The sequence below is a fragment of the Nerophis ophidion genome, linkage group LG19 (assembly GCF_033978795.1).
Source record: "Nerophis ophidion isolate RoL-2023_Sa linkage group LG19, RoL_Noph_v1.0, whole genome shotgun sequence".
NCBI lineage: Eukaryota > Metazoa > Chordata > Actinopteri > Syngnathiformes > Syngnathidae > Nerophis > Nerophis ophidion.
Window position 1 is genome coordinate 43,664,273 of NC_084629.1, and position 19,208 is coordinate 43,683,480.

At 39.5% G+C, this 19,208-nt stretch overlaps 1 protein-coding gene across 1 annotated transcript in view; it reads left to right on the plus strand.

Annotated features, from left to right (window-relative positions):
* Nucleotides 1-493: 493 nt before the first annotated feature.
* lrp2a (low density lipoprotein receptor-related protein 2a) overlaps nucleotides 494-19,208 on the plus strand; it is a 175,081-nt gene continuing 156,366 nt past the window's right edge. Inside the window, exon 1 of the mRNA XM_061880085.1 lies at nucleotides 494-698. Coding sequence (XP_061736069.1) covers nucleotides 629-698 — 70 coding nt within the window. The 5' untranslated portion in view covers nucleotides 494-628. The remainder of the gene's footprint in view (nucleotides 699-19,208) is intronic.

Sequence of the window (19,208 nt, forward strand, 5' to 3'; positions counted from 1 at the left end):
ATGGCACACTAGCGTACCGCGGCACAGTGGTTGAAAAACACTGCTCTACAGGTAAGTCCACCAAAAGATAAGAAGTCCAGGCAACAAGTGGCATGTAGTATCAGCTTCTGGCCACTTGGGGTCAGTCTTTAACTCTGCATGGACAGCACATGGTGACCAAGTGAGTCTTTAGTTTTCAGTGGATATTCAAACTGAGCGTTAATTTCACGTCATTACACACACTTTAAGTGTCGGAGGCCTCGCTTTGTTGCGATGGAATGTGTTTAAATGAAGGTCTCAAACTTAACATGAAACAAAATGTATTGTGTCATGGTTTTTAAAATGCTGTTTAAGATATATCCATTGTTGTTGTTCTCTTTTCAGTGCATATAGCCGTGATTGAAGCAACATTTGTGGCCCCCTGGCCTGGGGCCCAATGGGAGTTGCATTATGCAGATCCCAGGGCCCGCCGTGAGGGATTTCTCCACAGGACAAGAGGCGGTCCTTGCACTTTGCACACGCCCCTTTTCATCAAGTAGCGGGCAAAGAAACCCAGTGAGAGGAGAGCCAACAGCATCCAAGACCCCCCCGGCCCCCAAGACCCTGCAGCTCCTCCATCTGCACACTGGAGCTGGACGGACGAACCAGAATGTGGAGAGCTGTGCCACTTCAACTATTCCTCCTTTCCTTTTGCAGGCTTGCTTGGTGCCAATCACAAGGTTAGTCCTTCTCCTACAACCGTGTTATGTTATGCACTTGTTGATGTCTTCCCGTGTTTGGACAGACATCACGTACACAACGGCTGCAAAGATGCATTTAGCTACTGCACGCCCGTGTTTGCATGTGCTCAACAACACAAACTAATTATGGATGATGCAAAAATACAACTGGGTGAAAAGTGTGGGGGGTTTCTTTTTTTGCCGCTCAGTGTTATTGAGCACAAAGCCCCCCTCGATCAGAATAAAAGTTCTCCTGGAGGAACTTTTGCCTGAGCTTTACTGTTGCTAGGTTACAGAGAGGAGCATGTGACTAACAATCTGAAAGCACGGGGAGGTACTGCTTCTAAAAGCTCATATCGCTCAGGCAGATTTCACAAATCTTAAATGGCTTAAAGAACTTTCCTGACGAGAGAGACAACGTGAATGGTCAATTTCGAGTCTTTGTACCAGCTCAAATTGTGCTTTATGTTTGTAGCCCAGCTAGGTCCTACGTCTCTAAGTGTAATCTGCTTTCTTTTTGCTCAACCCTTTGGATGTAAGCTTCTTAGTGTGAATGTAGCTGCTAATTACACTGCAGCTGCTGCAGAATGGAACCATTGCTATCTAAGAAAAGCTTGTAGGGCCTCTGCGTCCGTGCTTATATTCCCCGTAACACCTTATCGGCTATCAAATGCACACAAAAATGAAATTATTCTTTTAAACATCTCCCGAGTAACTGAAATGTTTGACTTGTTATCATCACCATGTTGGTCATTAGAGCATCTGCATTACTTAGATCTACTCAGACGAGCCACTTGCACAATCCCATTAGTGCCAATAAAAGAGCTCTATCACATATTTTGCCTTGACAATAATATGAAATAATGTGTTTATTCTTGCGACAATGGTGTAAAAAAATCAATGTATTTTTTGGGAAGTGTTTTTATTAGGGCTGTGAATCTTTGGGTGGCCCACGATTCGATTCAATATTGATTCTTGGGGTCACAATTCGATTCAAAATCGATTTTTGTTTTTCAATTCAACACGATTCTCAATTCAAAAACAATCTTTTTCCCGATTTAAAAGGATTCTCTACTCATTCAATACATAGGATTTCAGCAGTCTGCTTAACAGTCTGCTGAAATGTAGTAGATTTGTGTAAAAAGCTTTTATAATTGTGAAAAACAATGTTTTATCAATGTTTTAAGAAAGTTATTGTGTATACCTTTTTACCTTTTAAATTCCTTCCTCTTCTATTTAAATCAATGTAAAAAAAAATATGTTTAGTGTAAAGAACAATAAATACATTTTGATTTAATTCTTCATTTTAGCTTCTGTTTTTTCGACGAAGAATATTTGTGAAATATTTCTTCAAACTTATTATGATTGAAATGCGAAAAAATTATTCTGGCAAATCTAGAAAATCTGTAGAATTAAATTTAAATCTTATTTCAAAGTCATTTGAATTTCTTAAAAAAAAAATGTTCTGGAAAATCTAGAAGAAATAATGATTTGTCTGTTAGAAATATGGCAAATGTTTACACAACTACACTTCATTCACTAACTGTGTCACAACAACTGTCAGTTAGAAGAATGCATCATGTTGGGAATGTACAAACCCTTTATTTATGAGTTAAATAATATTCAAATCCAATGATTTGGTGCATTTGCAAACAGCTCCAGTGATGTACAAAGTAAACTATAACCTGCTAGCCAAGAATGTTTCAGAATCAGAAGAGTTTTTATTGCCATTGTTTGAGAACGGGTTTACAAACCAGGAATTTTACTTGCCGCAATCGTGCAACATGAAACACAGAACAGAATAGAATAAGATGAGCCGTAACCTGACTATCCGATCTTATATTTTTTATATTTACATAGTGCTTTTCTTTAGTGACTCAAAGCGGTTTACATAGTGAGACCCAATATCTAAGTTATATTTAAAGCAGTGTGAGTGGCACTGGGAGCAGGTGGGTAAAGTGTCTTGCCCAAGGACACAACGGCAGTGACTAGGATGGCGGAAGCGGGAATCGAACCTGCAATCCTCAAGTTGCTGGCACGAGAATCGAGAAAGAGCCATCAATCTTGCAACAATTCCTCTCAACAAAAGAGGAGAAATATAACCTTAGAGAAAAATCCAACTGAAAACACTTAAAACATTTAGTATATGAGAATGTGGAATTCAATTATGGAATGGATTAAGCAAAGACATAAAAGACCCACTAATTAATGCACTTTAAGAAACTGTTCCAACTACAATAGTTTACAAAGTACAAGGAAGAATTATGACAAACATGTTGAACACTATCGAACATCCTATATTGTTCATCTCATAACTGACTTGAGTACTTCTTAATGTGACAATGATGTACCAATGAAGAAGAGTAAGGGAACGTGTTAGTACCCCAATTGCTGTGAGGTAGAAAAGGGTTAGCATTAAATAAGCTTTGTTACTTTCTACTTCTTTCCGGACATGTTGTAAAGAAAACATTAAAAGATGTGATGAATCATGCTGAAATTGTACACATCTTCCAAATAGACTTCAAGCAAACGACTGCTAAATTGATTGTATGCAACATTGCAGCAAGTGAAAGATGCATGAGTTTCACACCAACAGCCAAGAAAGTGCAACTCCAATTTTAAAGTGATAACACCAACAGGAGGTTACCTACAGCCACAGCTGCTAATGCCAATGTTTTTTGACCCAACGCTACTAAGAGACTTCAGCTTTTTGCTGGCCCAGTCTTCATAGGAGACTGGTGGTGTTATTTGGAGCATTTACAGACAATATCACCTTGTTGTGTGAGCAGGGATTTTATTAATCCACTAATCTATGGGATTTGTTTTTTTTTGATTAATCAAGTAATGGGATGAAAAACATTTTATAGCCTCAATGCGGATATTAGGGAAAATAGTTTAAATAAACAACAATTTTTCTGCTTGCATTAACCTTCATTCTTTTTTTTGTAGTACTCCATCCAGTCAGGATCTTATACGTTTTTAGTACTTCCACACATTTAACAATTAATCAAAGTAACAGAATACAAATCAAAGCTTTTATTTTACAATAAAGTTAACAGATGGATGAAGTGTTGTATCCCTAAATGTGATTATTATAGACCAGGTTTAGTTTTTTTCCAACCTGCTTTACTCCATAATATGATTACACTTGTATAACTCAACATGCAGACTTGATTTAATCCTGGCTCCTTTTTCCATGTGCCTTAAGGGCAAAGTGGCTTGCTAATCAATTCTGTAAGCTATATTATTGATTATAAATTGATTTCAGGTGTATTTTTTTAATAGTGCTGTCAAATCATTCACTTTTTGAATCAGATTAATCACATTTCTAAATTTGGATTAACCAGTAACAATCACAGGTTACTATTGCTTGCATAACTTAAATGTACTTTTTATTTGCCTTTCAGGTAACTTTACACGGTTAGGTGAGGACTATGTGCGGTCCAAATAACTTGCTTGCTTAATATCTTTTTTTGTGATTAATCACATGACTTAACTTATTTTTCACAGCCTTAGTTATTTGGGGCTGTGAACATCAATATATTTAAGTGCCAAAATCATGGCGGTATTTATTGTTTTCTCTTAAATCTGTTCAGGAAGAGTGATGACGCGTTGTAAGTGATTAGCAATGTCATTTGTTTTGCTGTGACAGTGGGGGGTACTTTCCACAAACCCCCTAAAAACAAGCCCCGATAACCTTTAGTTAACAGATTATCCAGCTTCTATGAAGCTGCAACATGCTGCTCTTGCTCATCTTAGAACAAGTAAACACCCCAGTAAAATGTTTTGCTGTTTGGACAAGTTTTGTCATTGTTATTTATATGAATTATTGATTATTTAGATCGATAGATAGTACTTTATTGATTCCTTCAGGAGAGTTCACTCAGGAAAATTAAAAACTTAAATTTTTTATTTTTTTTTAAATAACCAGTAAAGTGTAGATCAGGGGTCACCAACGCGGTGCCCGCGGGCACCAGGTAGCCCGTAAGGACCAGATGAGTCGCCCGCTGGCCTGTTCTAAAAATAGCTCAAATAGCAGCACTTACCAGTGAGCTGCCTCTATTTTTTTAATTTTATTTATTTACTAGCAAGCCGGTCTCGCTTTACTCGTTATTTTTAATTCTAAGAGAGACAAAACTCAAATAGAATTTGAAAATCCAAGAAAATATTTTAAAGACTTGGTCTTCACTTGTTTGAATAAATTCATTTTTTTTTTTTTTACTTTGCTTCTTATAACTTTCAGAAAGACAATTTTAGAGAAAAAAATACAACCTTAAAAATGATTTTAGGATTTTTAAAAACATATACCTTTTTACCTTTTAAATTCCTTCCTCTTCTATTTAAATCAATGTAAAAAAAAAAATGTTTAGTGTAAAGAACAATAAATACATTTTGATTTAATTCTTCATTTTAGCTTCTGTTTTTTCGACGAAGAATATTTGTGAAATATTTCTTCAAACTTATTATGATTGAAATGCGAAAAAATTATTCTGGCAAATCTAGAAAATCTGTAGAATTAAATTTAAATCTTATTTCAAAGTCATTTGAATTTCTTAAAAAAAAAATTGTTCTGGAAAATCTAGAAGAAATAATGATTTGTCTGTTAGAAATATAGCTTGGTTCAGTTTGTTATATATTCTAACAAAGTGAAGAATGGATTTTAACCTATTTAAAACATCCATCCATCCATCCATCCATCAATCATCTTCCGCTTATCCGAGGTCGGGTCGCGGGGGCAACAGCCTAAGCAGGGAAACCCAGACTTCCCTCTCCCCAGCCACTTCGTCTAGCTCTTCCCGGGGGATCCCGAGGCGTTCCCAGGCCAGCCGGGAGACATCGTCTTCCCAACGTGTCCTGGGTCTTCCCCGTGGCCTCCTACCGGTTGGACGTGCCCTAAACACCTCCCTAGGGAGGCGTTCGGGTGGCATCCTGACCAGATGCCCGAACCACCTCATCTGGCTCCTCTCGATGTGAAGGAGCAGCGGCTTTACTTTGAGTTCCTCCCGGATAGCAGAGCTTCTCACCCTATCTCTAAGGGAGAGACCTGGAAACTCATTTGGGCCGCTTGTACCCGTGATCTTATCCTTTCGGTCATGACCCAAAGCTCATGACCATAGGTGAGGATGGGAACGTAGAGCGACCGGTAAATTGAGAGCTTTACCTTCCGGCTCAGCTCCTTCTTCACCACAACAGATCGGTACAACGTCCGCATTACTGAAGACGCCGCACCGATCCGACTGTCGATCTTACGATCCACTCTTCCCTCACTCGTGAACAAGACTCCTAGGTACTTGAACTCCTCCACTTGGGGCAGGGTCTCCTCCCCAACCCGGAGATGGCACTCCACCCTTTTCCGGGCGAGAACCATGGACTCGGACTTGGAGGTGCTGATTCTCATTCCGGTCGCGAACCGATCCAGTGAGAGCTGAAGATCCCGGTCAGATGAAGCCATCAGGACCACATCATCTGCAAAAAGCAGAGACCTAATCCTGCGGTTACCAAACCGGAACCCCTCAACGCCTTGACTGCGCCTAGAAATTCTGTCCATAAAAGGCTATTTAAAACATGTCATCAAAAATATATATTTATTGTGAGAAATCATTAAGATGATCAGTGTTTCCACAAAGATAAATATCTTTAATTATTAATAATAACATAGAGTTAAAGGTAAATTGAGCAAATTGTCTATTTCTGGCAATTTATTGAAGTGTGTATCAAACTGGTAGCCCTTGGCATGAATCAGTACCCAAGAAGTAGCTCTTGCTTTCAACAAGGTTGCTGACCCCTGATGTAGAGTAAGCACTTTAGGTTGTTGGTCAAATAAGTTAGTATTTTCTGTTAAGGGAAAACATGTTTTTGGTCCTCTTGTTTGAATGTTTGAAACACCTTTTGTTGTGTTGAAACTTAGACAGCACGTGCATGTTAAAGCTCACCCTTTCCGGTGCAGGAGTCTAAATCCTTTGCACAACAGCAAGACTGCATTAGAGCACAGGAGCTGGCACAAATAGATATGTTCTTGCACATTGCAGAGTTGGCTGGCTCACTTGTCACATCTTCATATCTGATGTTTTTCATACCAAAAAGAAAACAAAATCATGTTGAGGATTGTTTTTTTCTAACTTCTAACCAAAGAAAGGCTACATTTAAGTCCACACTCCATTCAATGCATCCATCCCAGTGCCAAAAGCTCCCTTCAGGCTTTTCACACTTGTGTTTGTTCCTCTAAGCGCCAAAGTCACTTGTTTGGCAGTTGACAGCATTCTGCTGCATTCATTTCCATATGAAACACTGCACTTTGCACAAGCAGCATGGACAGCTCCAACGTCCAACTGTTTACTCCAGCCCTTTTTTCCAAGTAAGTGTGGAGGCCTGCGCCAAAACTATCCAACATTGACCAAAGCTCCACGATGTTAAAGGGCTGAGGTGTGGTTTCTCCATGGATGACTCCCAGGACGTATTAAAATGTAACCGTGCTCTTGTCTTCTCATCCAAAGTAGCTTTTCAGGCGTCCACTTCCACTTTGGAGTTGACATACCTACTGGCGCTTCTTTTGTGCCATTGTGCTTGCACAGTGGGGTTTGAGACATATGGGGGGCTTCATTCTAATGAAAATTCCTCTACTGTTCTTCTCTGCTGGACAATAGTGGGGCGTCCTGGTATCTCTCCTGCTGTGGGTTTAGGTTGCAGTAAGAAAAGACCAGGTTGAACCAAAGAGATTGCTGATTATTTACCTAAAAGACTGCTGAATTCAGATACAGACACGCCTCACTCACACATAGTTGCACTTCAGGACTGCTGTGTGTTTCACTTTTCTTGCCCTGATGTCGTTGTGGCTTGTGCAGCCCTTTGAGACACTTGCTACCTCAGTAGAAGCATTTAAGTCTCATCTTAAAACTCATCTGTATACTCTAGCCTTTAAATAGACCTCCTTTTTAGACCAGTTGATCTGCCGCTTCTTTTCTTTCTCCTATGTCCCCCCCTCCCTTGTGGAGGGGGTCCGGTCCGATGACCATGGATGTCCAGAGTCGAGACCCAGGATGGACCGCTCGCCTGTATCGGTTGGGGACATCTCTACGCTGCTGATCCGCTTGAGATGGTTTCCTGTGGACGGGACTCTCACTGCTGTCTTGGAGCCACTATGGATTGAACTTTCACAGTATCATGTTGGACCCGCTCGACATCCATTGCTTTCGGTCCCCTAGAGGGGGGGGGTTGCCCACATCTGAGGTCCTCTCCAAGGTTTCTCATAGTCAGCATTGTCACTGGCGTCCCACTGAATGTGAATTCTCCCTGCCCACTGGGTGTGAGTTTTCCTTGCCCTTTTGTGGGTTCTTCCGAGGATGTAGTCGTAATGATTTGTGCAGTCCTTTGAGACATTTGTGATTTGGGGCTATATAAATAAACATTGATTGATTGATTGATTGTGATTTAGAGCTTTATAAGTAAACATTGATTGATTGAGTAGCCGCCACAAAGAGATCCGAGGACATGAGATAATGTCAATCACACAGCATCTACTTTGCTTCTTTATTAGTAGAAGTTGGTTTTAACCATTTCATTGGACTATGTATTGGTTTAATATGTAGGGCAGGGATATTCAACTCAATTGCTTTGGGGTCCACGTTTCTCGAAAGCTAAACTAAGGGGGGCCGGACCTCTCCCTTCACTATTTCTCTTATGTTGTATATCCCGGAGAACCAGCGTCCTCTACGGTAGACATTGGATTTTGGCCTATTTCGTCAGAGTAACAGGAGCGTTCTACTGTTTTTTTAAAAAGGAACCGCCTTTTTTTGTACACAATCCTTATGAGAGACAAGAAGACAAAACTTTTTTTTTTGTGCATTCTAATTTGTAATAATCGGCTCGTTGTAGGTGGCTAGCAATGCAGCTAATGGGATTAACCATTCTGCCACTAAATCACTTTCAAATTTGCATTCGAGAACCGCCAACAAGACTTCATTTGCGCTCTGTAAACTATAATAAGCAAGCTGTAGCGACTTTGTTATTGTAAGAGCCAACACTGGAACGCTGGAGAGACTAAGACCCCCAGCTTGCCTGGGAAGGCCCCAGGATCTCCCAGGAAGAACTGTGGAGAGGGAATTCTGGGCTTCTTCTGTCTGCTCCAACGTTCCCCCTATCTTCGTGCTCACGTTTATAACCAGTGGTTCATCCTCCGTATATTCATAGGTTGTGAATCCTCATTGGTCCAAAACTAATTCTCTCTGTTGACCATGATGAGTAAACACACTCGCGTTTGTTTCCGCAAGTCGGAACACACATTTGTTGTTGGAAGTTCACTGCTGTGGAAACGGAAATAAATGCGCTGCGGAAATAAGTGATGACCAAAATAGGGTCAATATTGTAGGTACATATTACATATTGTTATGAAGGTGTCTGTTATTTACTTGCAGTGTGTATATTGTACATATTACATATTGTTATGAAGGTGTCTGTTATTTACTTGCAGTGTGTATATTGTACATATTACATATTGTTATGAAGGTGTCTGTTATTTACTTGCAGTGTGTATATTGTACATATTACATATTGTTATGAAGGTGTCTGTTACTACATGATATATATACTTACAGTGTGTATATTGTACAAATTACATATTATTATGAAGGTGTCTGTTATTTACTTGCAGTGTGTATATTGTACATATTACATATTGTTATGAAGGTGTCTGTTATTTACTTGCAGTGTGTATATTGTACATATTACATATTGTTATGAAGGTGTCTGTTACTACATGATATATATACTTGCAGTGTGTATATTGTACATATTACGTATTGTTATGAAGGTGTCTGTTATTTACTTGAAGTGTGTATATTGTACATATTACATATTGTTATGAAGGTGTCTGTTACTACATGATGTATATACTTACAGTGTGTATATTGTACAAATTACATATTATTATGAAGGTGTCTGTTATTTACTTGCAGTGTGTATATTGTACATATTACATATTGTTATGAAGGTGACTGTTATTTACTTGCAGTGTGTATATTGTACATATTACATATTGTTATGAAGGTGTCTGTTATATTACTTGCAGTGTGTATATTGTACATATTACATATTGTTATGAAGGTGTCTGTTACTACATGATATATATACTTACAGTGTGTATATTGTACAAATTACATATTATTATGAAGGTGTCTGTTATTTACTTGCAGTGTGTATATTGTACATATTACATATTGTTATGAAGGTGTCTGTTATATTACTTGCAGTGTGTATATTGTACATATTACATATTGTTATGAAGGTGTCTGTTACTACATGATATATATACTTACAGTGTGTATATTGTACAAATTACATATTATTATGAAGGTGTCTGTTATTTACTTGCAGTGTGTATATTGTACATATTACATATTGTTATGAAGGTGTCTGTTATATTACTTGCAGTGTGTATATTGTACATATTACATATTGTTATGAAGGTGTCTGTTACTACATGATATATATACTTACAGTGTGTATATTGTACATATTACATATTGTTATGAAGGTGTCTGTTACTACATGATATATATACTTGCAGTGTGTATATTGTACATATTACATATTGTTATGAAGGTGTCTGTTACTACATAATATATATACTTGCAGTGTGTATATTGTACATATTACGTATTGTTATGAAGGTGTCTGTTACTACATGATATATATACTTACAGTGTGTATATTGTACATATTGTTATGAAGGTGTCTGTTACTACATGATATATATACTTGCAGTGTGTATATTGTACATATTGTTATGAAGGTGTCTGTTACTACATGATATATATACTTGCAGTGTGTATATTGTACATATTGTTATGAAGGTGTCTGTTACTACATGATATATATACTTGCAGTGTGTAAATAACAGTTTGATGGAGGGTTTTGAAGTTGTTTTAGAAGGCTTTGAAGGCTACAATGGTGACTCCCATTGGCCACATTATGTAAGAGTTTTTTTTTCCCATCATCTGTAGAATCCCCAAAAAACAAAAACGTGTCTTCTTGTCTCTCATGATGATTGTGAACAGTAGGCAGCATTCCCCAAAAAATTGCAGTTCCTCTTGAAAGACCTTCTGCAAAAAATCTATTGGAAGATCATCTCTTCACTTAAGTGCTTTTAAGAATCTGCCGAAAACATGTGAGTCTCTCACAGGTTTTTTAAATAACTGAACTCACCAGCGTCCAGTTGAATAGCCTACATTGATGAAAAGAAGAGATCTTAAAATGGAATCTTGAGTAACACCACTAGTATAATGAAATAGATTGAACATCTGAAGTAGAAAAAGGCTACAGCAACACCCTACTTACATAAATCACCTTTAGAAAGAAAGTTCTGACTGCCAAACACGACACAACTTAATGAGAGGCTTGAAGAACGCCTCAGTTATGTAAATCCCAAGTTTGCAAGCAGTGTTGTGTTTGCTAGTAAAGGGTTTGCTAGTAAGGTGTTTGCTAGTAAGGTGTTTGCTAGTCAGGTGTTTTCTAGTCAGGTGTTTGCTAGTAAGGTGTTTGCTAGTCAGGTGTTTGCTAGTAAGGTGTTTGCTAGTAAGGTGTTTGCTAGTAAGGTGTTTGCTAGTCAGGTGTTTGCTAGTAAGGTGTTTGCTAGTAAGGTGTTTGCTAGTCAGGTGTTTGCTAGTAAGGTGTTTGCTAGTAAGGTGTTTGCTAGTCAGGTGTTTGCTAGTAAGGTGTTTGCTAGTCAGGTGTTTGCTAGTCAGGTGTTTGCTAGTCAGGTGTTTGCTAGTCAGGTGTTTGCTAGTCAGGTGTTTGCTAGTAAGGTGTTTGCTAGTAAGGTGTTTGCTAGTCAGGTGTTTGCTAGTCAGGTGTTTGCTAGTCAGGTGTTTGCTAGTATGGTGTTTGCTAGTCAGGTGTTTGCTAGTAAGGTGTTTGCTAGTAAGGTGTTTGCTCGTAAGGTGTTTGCTCGTCAGGTGTTTGCTAGTCAGGTGTTTGCTAGTCAGGTGTTTGCTAGTATGGTGTTTGCTAGTATGGTGTTTGCTAGTCTGGTGTTTGCTAGTCAGGTGTTTGCTAGTAAGGTGTTTGCTAGTAAGGTGTTTGCTAGTCAGGTGTTTGCTAGTCTGGTGTTTGCTAGTCAGGTGTTTGCTAGTAAGGTGTTTGCTAGTAAGGTGTTTGCTAGTAAGGTGTTTGCTAGTCAGGTGTTTGCTAGTAAGGTGTTTGCTAGTAAGGTGTTTGCTAGTCAGGTGTTTGCTAGTCAGGTGTTTGCTAGTCAGGTGTTTGCTAGTCAGGTGTTTGCTTGTCAGGTGTTTGCTAGTCAGGTGTTTGCTAGTAAGGTGTTTGCTAGTCAGGTGTTTGCTAGTCAGGTGTTTGCTAGTAAGGTGTTTGCTAGTCAGGTGTTTGCTAGTAAGGTGTTTGCTAGTCAGGTGTTTGCTAGTAAGGTGTTTGCTAGTCAGGTGTTTGCTAGTCAGGTGTTTGCTAGTAAGGTGTTTGCTAGTCAGGTGTTTGCTAGTCAGGTGTTTGCTAGTCAGGTGTTTGCTAGTAAGGTGTTTGCTAGTATGGTGTTTGCTAGTAAGGTGTTTGCTAGTCAGGTCCCAAAGTCAGTGCAGGGAGCTGGCAAGTCTTTAGTGGTCCAGGTGCCTCCGTACATCAGGACCACTGTGCTATTTTTAGGAGTTTGCTGCAAAAATGTTAGTGTTTCGAATTTTGAAGTGACCTGGAAGGCCGGCGTGGTGTCATCATTCCCAGGCCGGATTGGGTCTCCTCAATCCTGGCTGACTTTAACCCAGCAGGGTAATGCACATCTCAGCAAGATTAAAGCATTAGTGACTCAGTGGAGCACTGGACAGATTTATCCCTCCATTTTCCACCACTTAACCCAGCATATTGACACTCTGCCTGGGTTTGGGACTCAAACCACTCTGGCTGCAAGGAATACTTCATCACCTGACCCAGCATCCAGTTCTACACAGAAGGATGTGCTTCAGGGTAGTTGACTTCAGGGGAGAGGCAACAGCTTGAGGAATCAATCAATCATTTAATCAATCAATCAAAGTTGACTTATATAGCCCTTAATCACAAGTGTCTCAAAGGGCTGCACAAACCACAATGTTGTCCTGGGCTCAGATCCCACATCAGGGCAACCGGTGCAATGGATGTTGAGTGGATCTAGTTAATATTGTGAGAGTCCAGTCCATAGTGGATCTAGTTAATATTGTGAGAGTCCAGTCCATAGCGGATCTAACATAATAGTGTGAGAGTCCAGTCCATAGTGGATCTAGTTAATATTGTGATGGTCCAGTCCATAGTGGATCTAGTTAATATTGTGAGAGTCCAGTCCATAGTGGATCTAGTTAATATTGTGATAGTCCAGTCCATAGTGGATCTAGTTAATATTGTGATAGTCCAGTCCATAGTGGATCTAGTTAATATTGTGAGAGTCCAGTCCATAGTGGATATAGATAATATTGTGATAGTCCAGTCCATAGTGGATCTAACATAATAGTGTGAGAGTCCAGTCCATAGTGGATCTAACATAATATTGTGAGAGTCCAGTCCATAGTGGATCTAACATAATAGTGAGAGTCCAGTCCATAGTGGATCTAACATAATAGTGTGAGAGTCCAGTCCATAGTGGATCTAACATAATAGTGAGAGTCCAGTCCATAGTGGATCTAACATAATAGTGAGAGTCCAGTCCATAGTGGATCTAACATAATAGTGAGAGTCCAGTCCATAGTGGATCTAACATAATAGTGAGAGTCCAGTCCATAGTGGATCTAACATAATAGTGAGAGTCCAGTCCATAGTGGATCTAACATAATAGTGAGAGTCCAGTCCATAGTGGATCTAACATAATAGTGTGAGAGTCCAGTCCATAGTGGATCTAACATAATAGTGAGAGTCCAGTCCATAGTGGATCCAACATAATAGTGAGAGTCCAGTCCATAGTGGATCTAACATAATAGTGAGAGTCCAGTCCATAGTGGATCTAACATAATAGTGAGTGTCCAGTCCATAGTGGATCTAACATAATAGTGTGAGAGTCCAGTCTATAGTGGATCTAAAATAATAGTGTGAGAGTCCAGTCCATAGTGGATCTAACATAATAGTGTGAGAGTCCAGTCCATAGTGGATCTAACATAATAGTGAGAGTCCAGTCCTTAGTGGATCTAACATAATAGTGAGAGTCCAGTCCATAGTGGATCTAACATAATAGTGAGAGTCCAGTCCATAGTGGACCTAACATAATAGTGTGAAAGTCCAGTCCATAGTGGATCGATCATAATAGTGAGAGTCCAGTCCATAGTGGATCTAACATAATAGTGTGAGAGTCCAGTCCATAGTGGATCTAACATAATAGTGAGAGTCCAGTCCATAGTGGATCTAACATAATAGTGTGAGAGTCCAGTCCATAGTGGATCCAACATAATAGTGTGAAAGTCCAGTCCATAGTGGATCGATCATAATAGTGAGAGTCCAGTCCATAGTGGATCTAACATAATAGTGTGAGAGTCCAGTCCATAGTGGATATAACATAATAGTGAGAGTCCAGTCCATAGTGGATCGATCATAATAGTGAGAGTCCAGTCCATAGTGGATCTAACATAATAGTGTGAGAGTCCAGTCCATAGTGGATATAACATAATAGTGAGAGTCCAGTCCATAGTGGATCTAACATAATAGTGTGAGAGTCCAGTCCATAGTGGATCCAACATAATAGTGAGAGTCCAGTCCATAGTGGATCTGACATAATAGTGAGAGTCCAGTCCATAGTGGATCTAACATAATAGTGTGAGAGTCCAGTCCATAGTGGATCTAACATAATAGTGTGAGAGTCCAGTCCATAGTGGATCTAACATAATAGTCAGAGTCCAGTCCATAGTGGATCTAACATAATAGTGAGAGTCCAGTCCATAGTGGATCTAACATAATAGTGAGAGTCCAGTCCATAGTGGATCTAACATAATAGTGAGAGTCCAGTCCATAGTGGATCTAACATAATAGTGAGAGTCCAGTCCATAGTGGATCTAACATAATAGTGTGAGAGTCCAGTCTATAGTGGATCTAAAATAATAGTGTGAGAGTCCAGTCCATAGTGGATCTAACATAATAGTGAGAGTCCAGTCCATAGTGGATCTAACATAATAGTGAGAGTCCAGTCCATAGTGGATCTAACATAATAGTGTGAGAGTCCAGTCTATAGTGGATCTAAAATAATAGTGTGAGAGTCCAGTCCATAGTGGATCTAACATAATAATGTGAGAGTCCAGTCCATAGTGGATCTAACATAATAATGTGAGAGTCCAGTCTATAGTGGATCTAAAATAATAGTGTGAGAGTCCAGTCCATAGTGGATCTAGTTAAGAGTGTGAGAATCCGGTCCATAGTGGATCTAACATAATAGTGTGAGAGTCCAGTCCATAGTGGATCTAACATAGTAGTGTGAGAGTCCAGTCCATAGTGGATCTAACATAATAGTGAGAGTCCAGTCCATAGTGGATCTAACATAATAGTGAGAGTCCAGTCCATAGTGGATCTAACATAATAGTGAGAGTCCAGTCCATAGTGGATCTAACATAATAGTGAGAGTCCAGTCCATAGTGGTTCTAACATAATAGTGAGAGTCCAGTCCATAGTGGATCTAACATAATAGTGAGAGTCCAGTCCATAGTGGATCTAACATAATAGTGTGAGAGTCCAGTCCATAGTGGATCTAACATAATAGTGTGAGAGTCCAGTCCATAGTGGATCTAACATAATAGCGAGAGTCCAGTCCATAGTGGATCTAACATAATAGTGAGAGTCCAGTCCATAGTGGATCTAACATAATAGTGAGAGTCCAGTCCATAGTGCATCTAACATAATAGTGTGAGAGTCCAGTCCATAGTGGATCGAACATAATAGTGAGAGTCCAGTCCATAGTGGATCGAACATAATAGTGAGAGTCCAGTCCATAGTGGATCTAACATAATAGTGAGAGTCCAGTCCATAGTGGATCTAACATAATAGTGTGAGAGTCCAGTCCATAGTGGATCTAACATAATAGTGTGAGAGTCCAGTCCATAGTGGATCTAACATAATGGTGTGAGAGTCCAGTCCATAGTGGATCTAACATAGTAGTGTGAGAGTCCAGTCCATAGTGGATCTAACATAATAGTGTGAGAGTCCAGTCCATAGTGGATCTAAAATAATAGTGAGAGTCCAGTCCATAGTGGATCTAACATAATAGTGTGAGAGTCCAGTCCATAGTGGATCTAACATAATAGTGTGAGAGTCCAGTCCATAGTGGATCTAAAATAATAGTGAGAGTCCAGTCCATAGTGGATCTAACATAGTAGTGTGAGCGTCCAGTCCATAGTGGATCTAAAATAATAGTGAGAGTCCAGTCCATAGTGGATCTAACATAATAGTGTGAGAGTCCAGTCCATAGTGGATCTAACATAATAGTGTGAGAGTCCAGTCCATAGTGGATCTAACATAATAGTGAGAGTCCAGTCCATAGTGGATCTAACATAATAGTGAGAGTCCAGTCCATAGTGGATCTAACATAATAGTGTGAGAGTCCAGTCCATAGTGGATCTAACATAATGGTGTGAGAGTCCAGTCCATAGTGGATCTAACATAATAGTGTGAGAGTCCAGTCCATAGTGGATCTAACATAATAGTGAGAGTTCAGTCCATAGTGGATCTAACATAATAATGTGAAAGTCCAGTCTATAGTGGATCTAAAATTATAGTGTGAGTCCAGTCCATAGTGGATCTAACATAATAGTGTGAGAGTCCAGTCCATAGTGGATCTAACATAATAGTGTGAGAGTCCAGTCCATAGTGGATCTAACATAATAGTGTGAGAGTCCAGTCCATAGTGGATCTAACATAATAGTGAGAGTCCAGTCCATAGTGGATCTAACATAATAGTGTGAGAGTCCAGTCCATAGTGGATCTAAAATAATAGTGAGAGTCCAGTCCATAGTGGATCTAACATAGTAGTGTGAGAGTCCAGTCCATAGTGGATCTAACATAATAGTGTGAGAGTCCAGTCCATAGTGGATCTAAAATAATAGTGAGAGTCCAGTCCATAGTGGATCTAACATAATAGTGTGAGAGTCCAGTCCATAGTGGATCTAACATAATAATGTGAGAGTCCAGTCCATAGTGGATCTAACATAATAGTGTGAGAGTCCAGTCCATAGTGGATCTAACATAATAGTGAGAGTCCAGTCCATAGTGGATCTAACATAATAGTGAGAGTCCAGTCCATAGTGGATCTAACATAATAGTGTGAGAGTCCAGTCCATAGTGGATCTAACATAATAGTGTGAGAGTCCAGTCCATAGTGGATCTAACATAATAGTGTGAGAGTCCAGTCCATAGTGGATCTAACATAATAATGTGAGAGTCCAGTCTATAGTGGATCTAAAATAATAGTGTGAGAGTCCAGTCCATAGTGGATCTAGTTAAGAGTGTGAGAATCCGGTCCATAGTGGATCTAACATAATAGTGTGAGAGTCCAGTCCATAGTGGATCTAACATAATAGTGTGAGAGTCCAGTCCATAGTGGATCTAACATAATAGTGTGAGAGTCCAGTCCATAGTGGATCTAACATAATAGTGAGAGTCCAGTCCATAGTGGATCTAACATAATAGTGAGAGTCCAGTCCATAGTGGATCTAACATAATAGTGAGAGTCCAGTCCATAGTGGATCTAACATAATAGTGTGAGAGTCCAGTCTATAGTGGATCTAAAATAATAGTGTGAGAGTCCAGTCCATAGTAGATCTGACATAATAGTGTGAGAGTCCAGTCCATAGTGGATCTAACATAATAGTGTGAGAGTCCAGTCCATGGTGGATCTAACATAATAGTGTGAGAGTCCAGTCCATTGTGGATCTAACATAATAGTGAGAGTCCAGTCCATAGTGGATCTAACATAATAGTGTGAGAGTCCAGTCCATAGTGGATCTAACATAATAGTGAGAGTCCAGTCCATAGTGGATCTAACATAATAGTGAGAGTCCAGTCCATAGTGGATCTAACATAATAGTGTGAGAGTCCAGTCCATAGTGGATCTAACATAATAGTGTGAGAGTCCAGTCCATAGTGGATCTAACATAATAGTGAGAGTCCAGTCCATAGTGGATCTAACATAATAGTGTGAGAGTCCAGTCCATAGTGGATCTAACATAATAGTGTGAGAGTCCAGTCCATAGTGGATCTAATATAATAGTGAGAGTCCAGTCCATAGTGGATCTAACATAATAGTGTGAGAGTCCAGTCCATAGTGGATCTAACATAATAGTGAGAGTCCAGTCCATAGTGGATCTAACATAATAGTGTGAGAGTCCAGTCCATAGTGGATCTAACATAATAGTGAGAGTCCAGTCCATAGTGGATCTAACATAATAGTGAGAGTCCAGTCCATAGTGGATCTAACATAATAGTGTGAGAGTCCAGTCCATAGTGGATCTAACATAATAGTGTGAGAGTCCAGTCCATAGTGGATCTAACATAATAGTGAGAGTCCAGTCCATAGTGGATCTAACATAATAGTGAGAGTCCAGTCCATAGTGGATCTAACATAATAGTGTGAAAGTCCAGTCCATAGTGGATCTAACATAATAGTGTGAGAGTCCAGTCCATAGTGGATCTAACATAATAGTGTGAGAGTCCAGTCCATAGTGGATCCAACATAATAATGTGTGAGTCCAGTCTATAGTGGATCTAGTTAAGAGTGTGAGAATCCGGTCCATAGTGGATCTAACATAATAGTGTGAGAGTCCAGTCCATAGTGGATCTAACATAATAGTGTGAGAGTCCAGTCCATAGTGGATCTAACATAATAGTGAGAGTCCAGTCCATAGTGGATCTAACATAATAGTGAGAGTCCAGTCCATAGTGGATCTAACATAATAGTGAGAGTCCAGTCCATAGTGGATCTAACATAATAGTGTGAGAGTCCAGTCCATAGTGGATCTAACATAATAGTGTGAGAGTCCAGTCCATAGTGGATCTAAAATAATAGTGTGAGAGTCCAGTCCATAGTGGATCTGACATAATAGTGTGAGAGTCCAGTCCATAGTGGATCTAACATAATAGTGTGAGAGTCCAGTCCATAGTGGATCTAACATAATAGTGTGAGAGTCCAGTCCATAGTGGATCTAACATAATAGTGAGAGTCCAGTCCATAGTGGATCTAACATAATAGTGAGAGTCCAGTCCATAGTGGATCTAACATAATAGTGTGAGAGTCCAGTCCATAGTGGATCTAACCTAATAGTGTGAGAGTCCAGTCCATAGTGGATCTAACATAATAGTGAGAGTCCAGTCCATAGTGGATCTAACATAATAGTGAGAGTCCAGTCCATAGTGGATCTAACATAATAGTGAGAGTCCAGTCCATAGTGGATCTAACATAATAGTGTGAAAGTCCAGTCCATAGTGGATCTAACATAATAGTGTGAAAGTCCAGTCCATAGTGGATCTAACATAATAGTGTGAGAGTCCAGTCCATAGTGGATCTAACATAATAGTTGC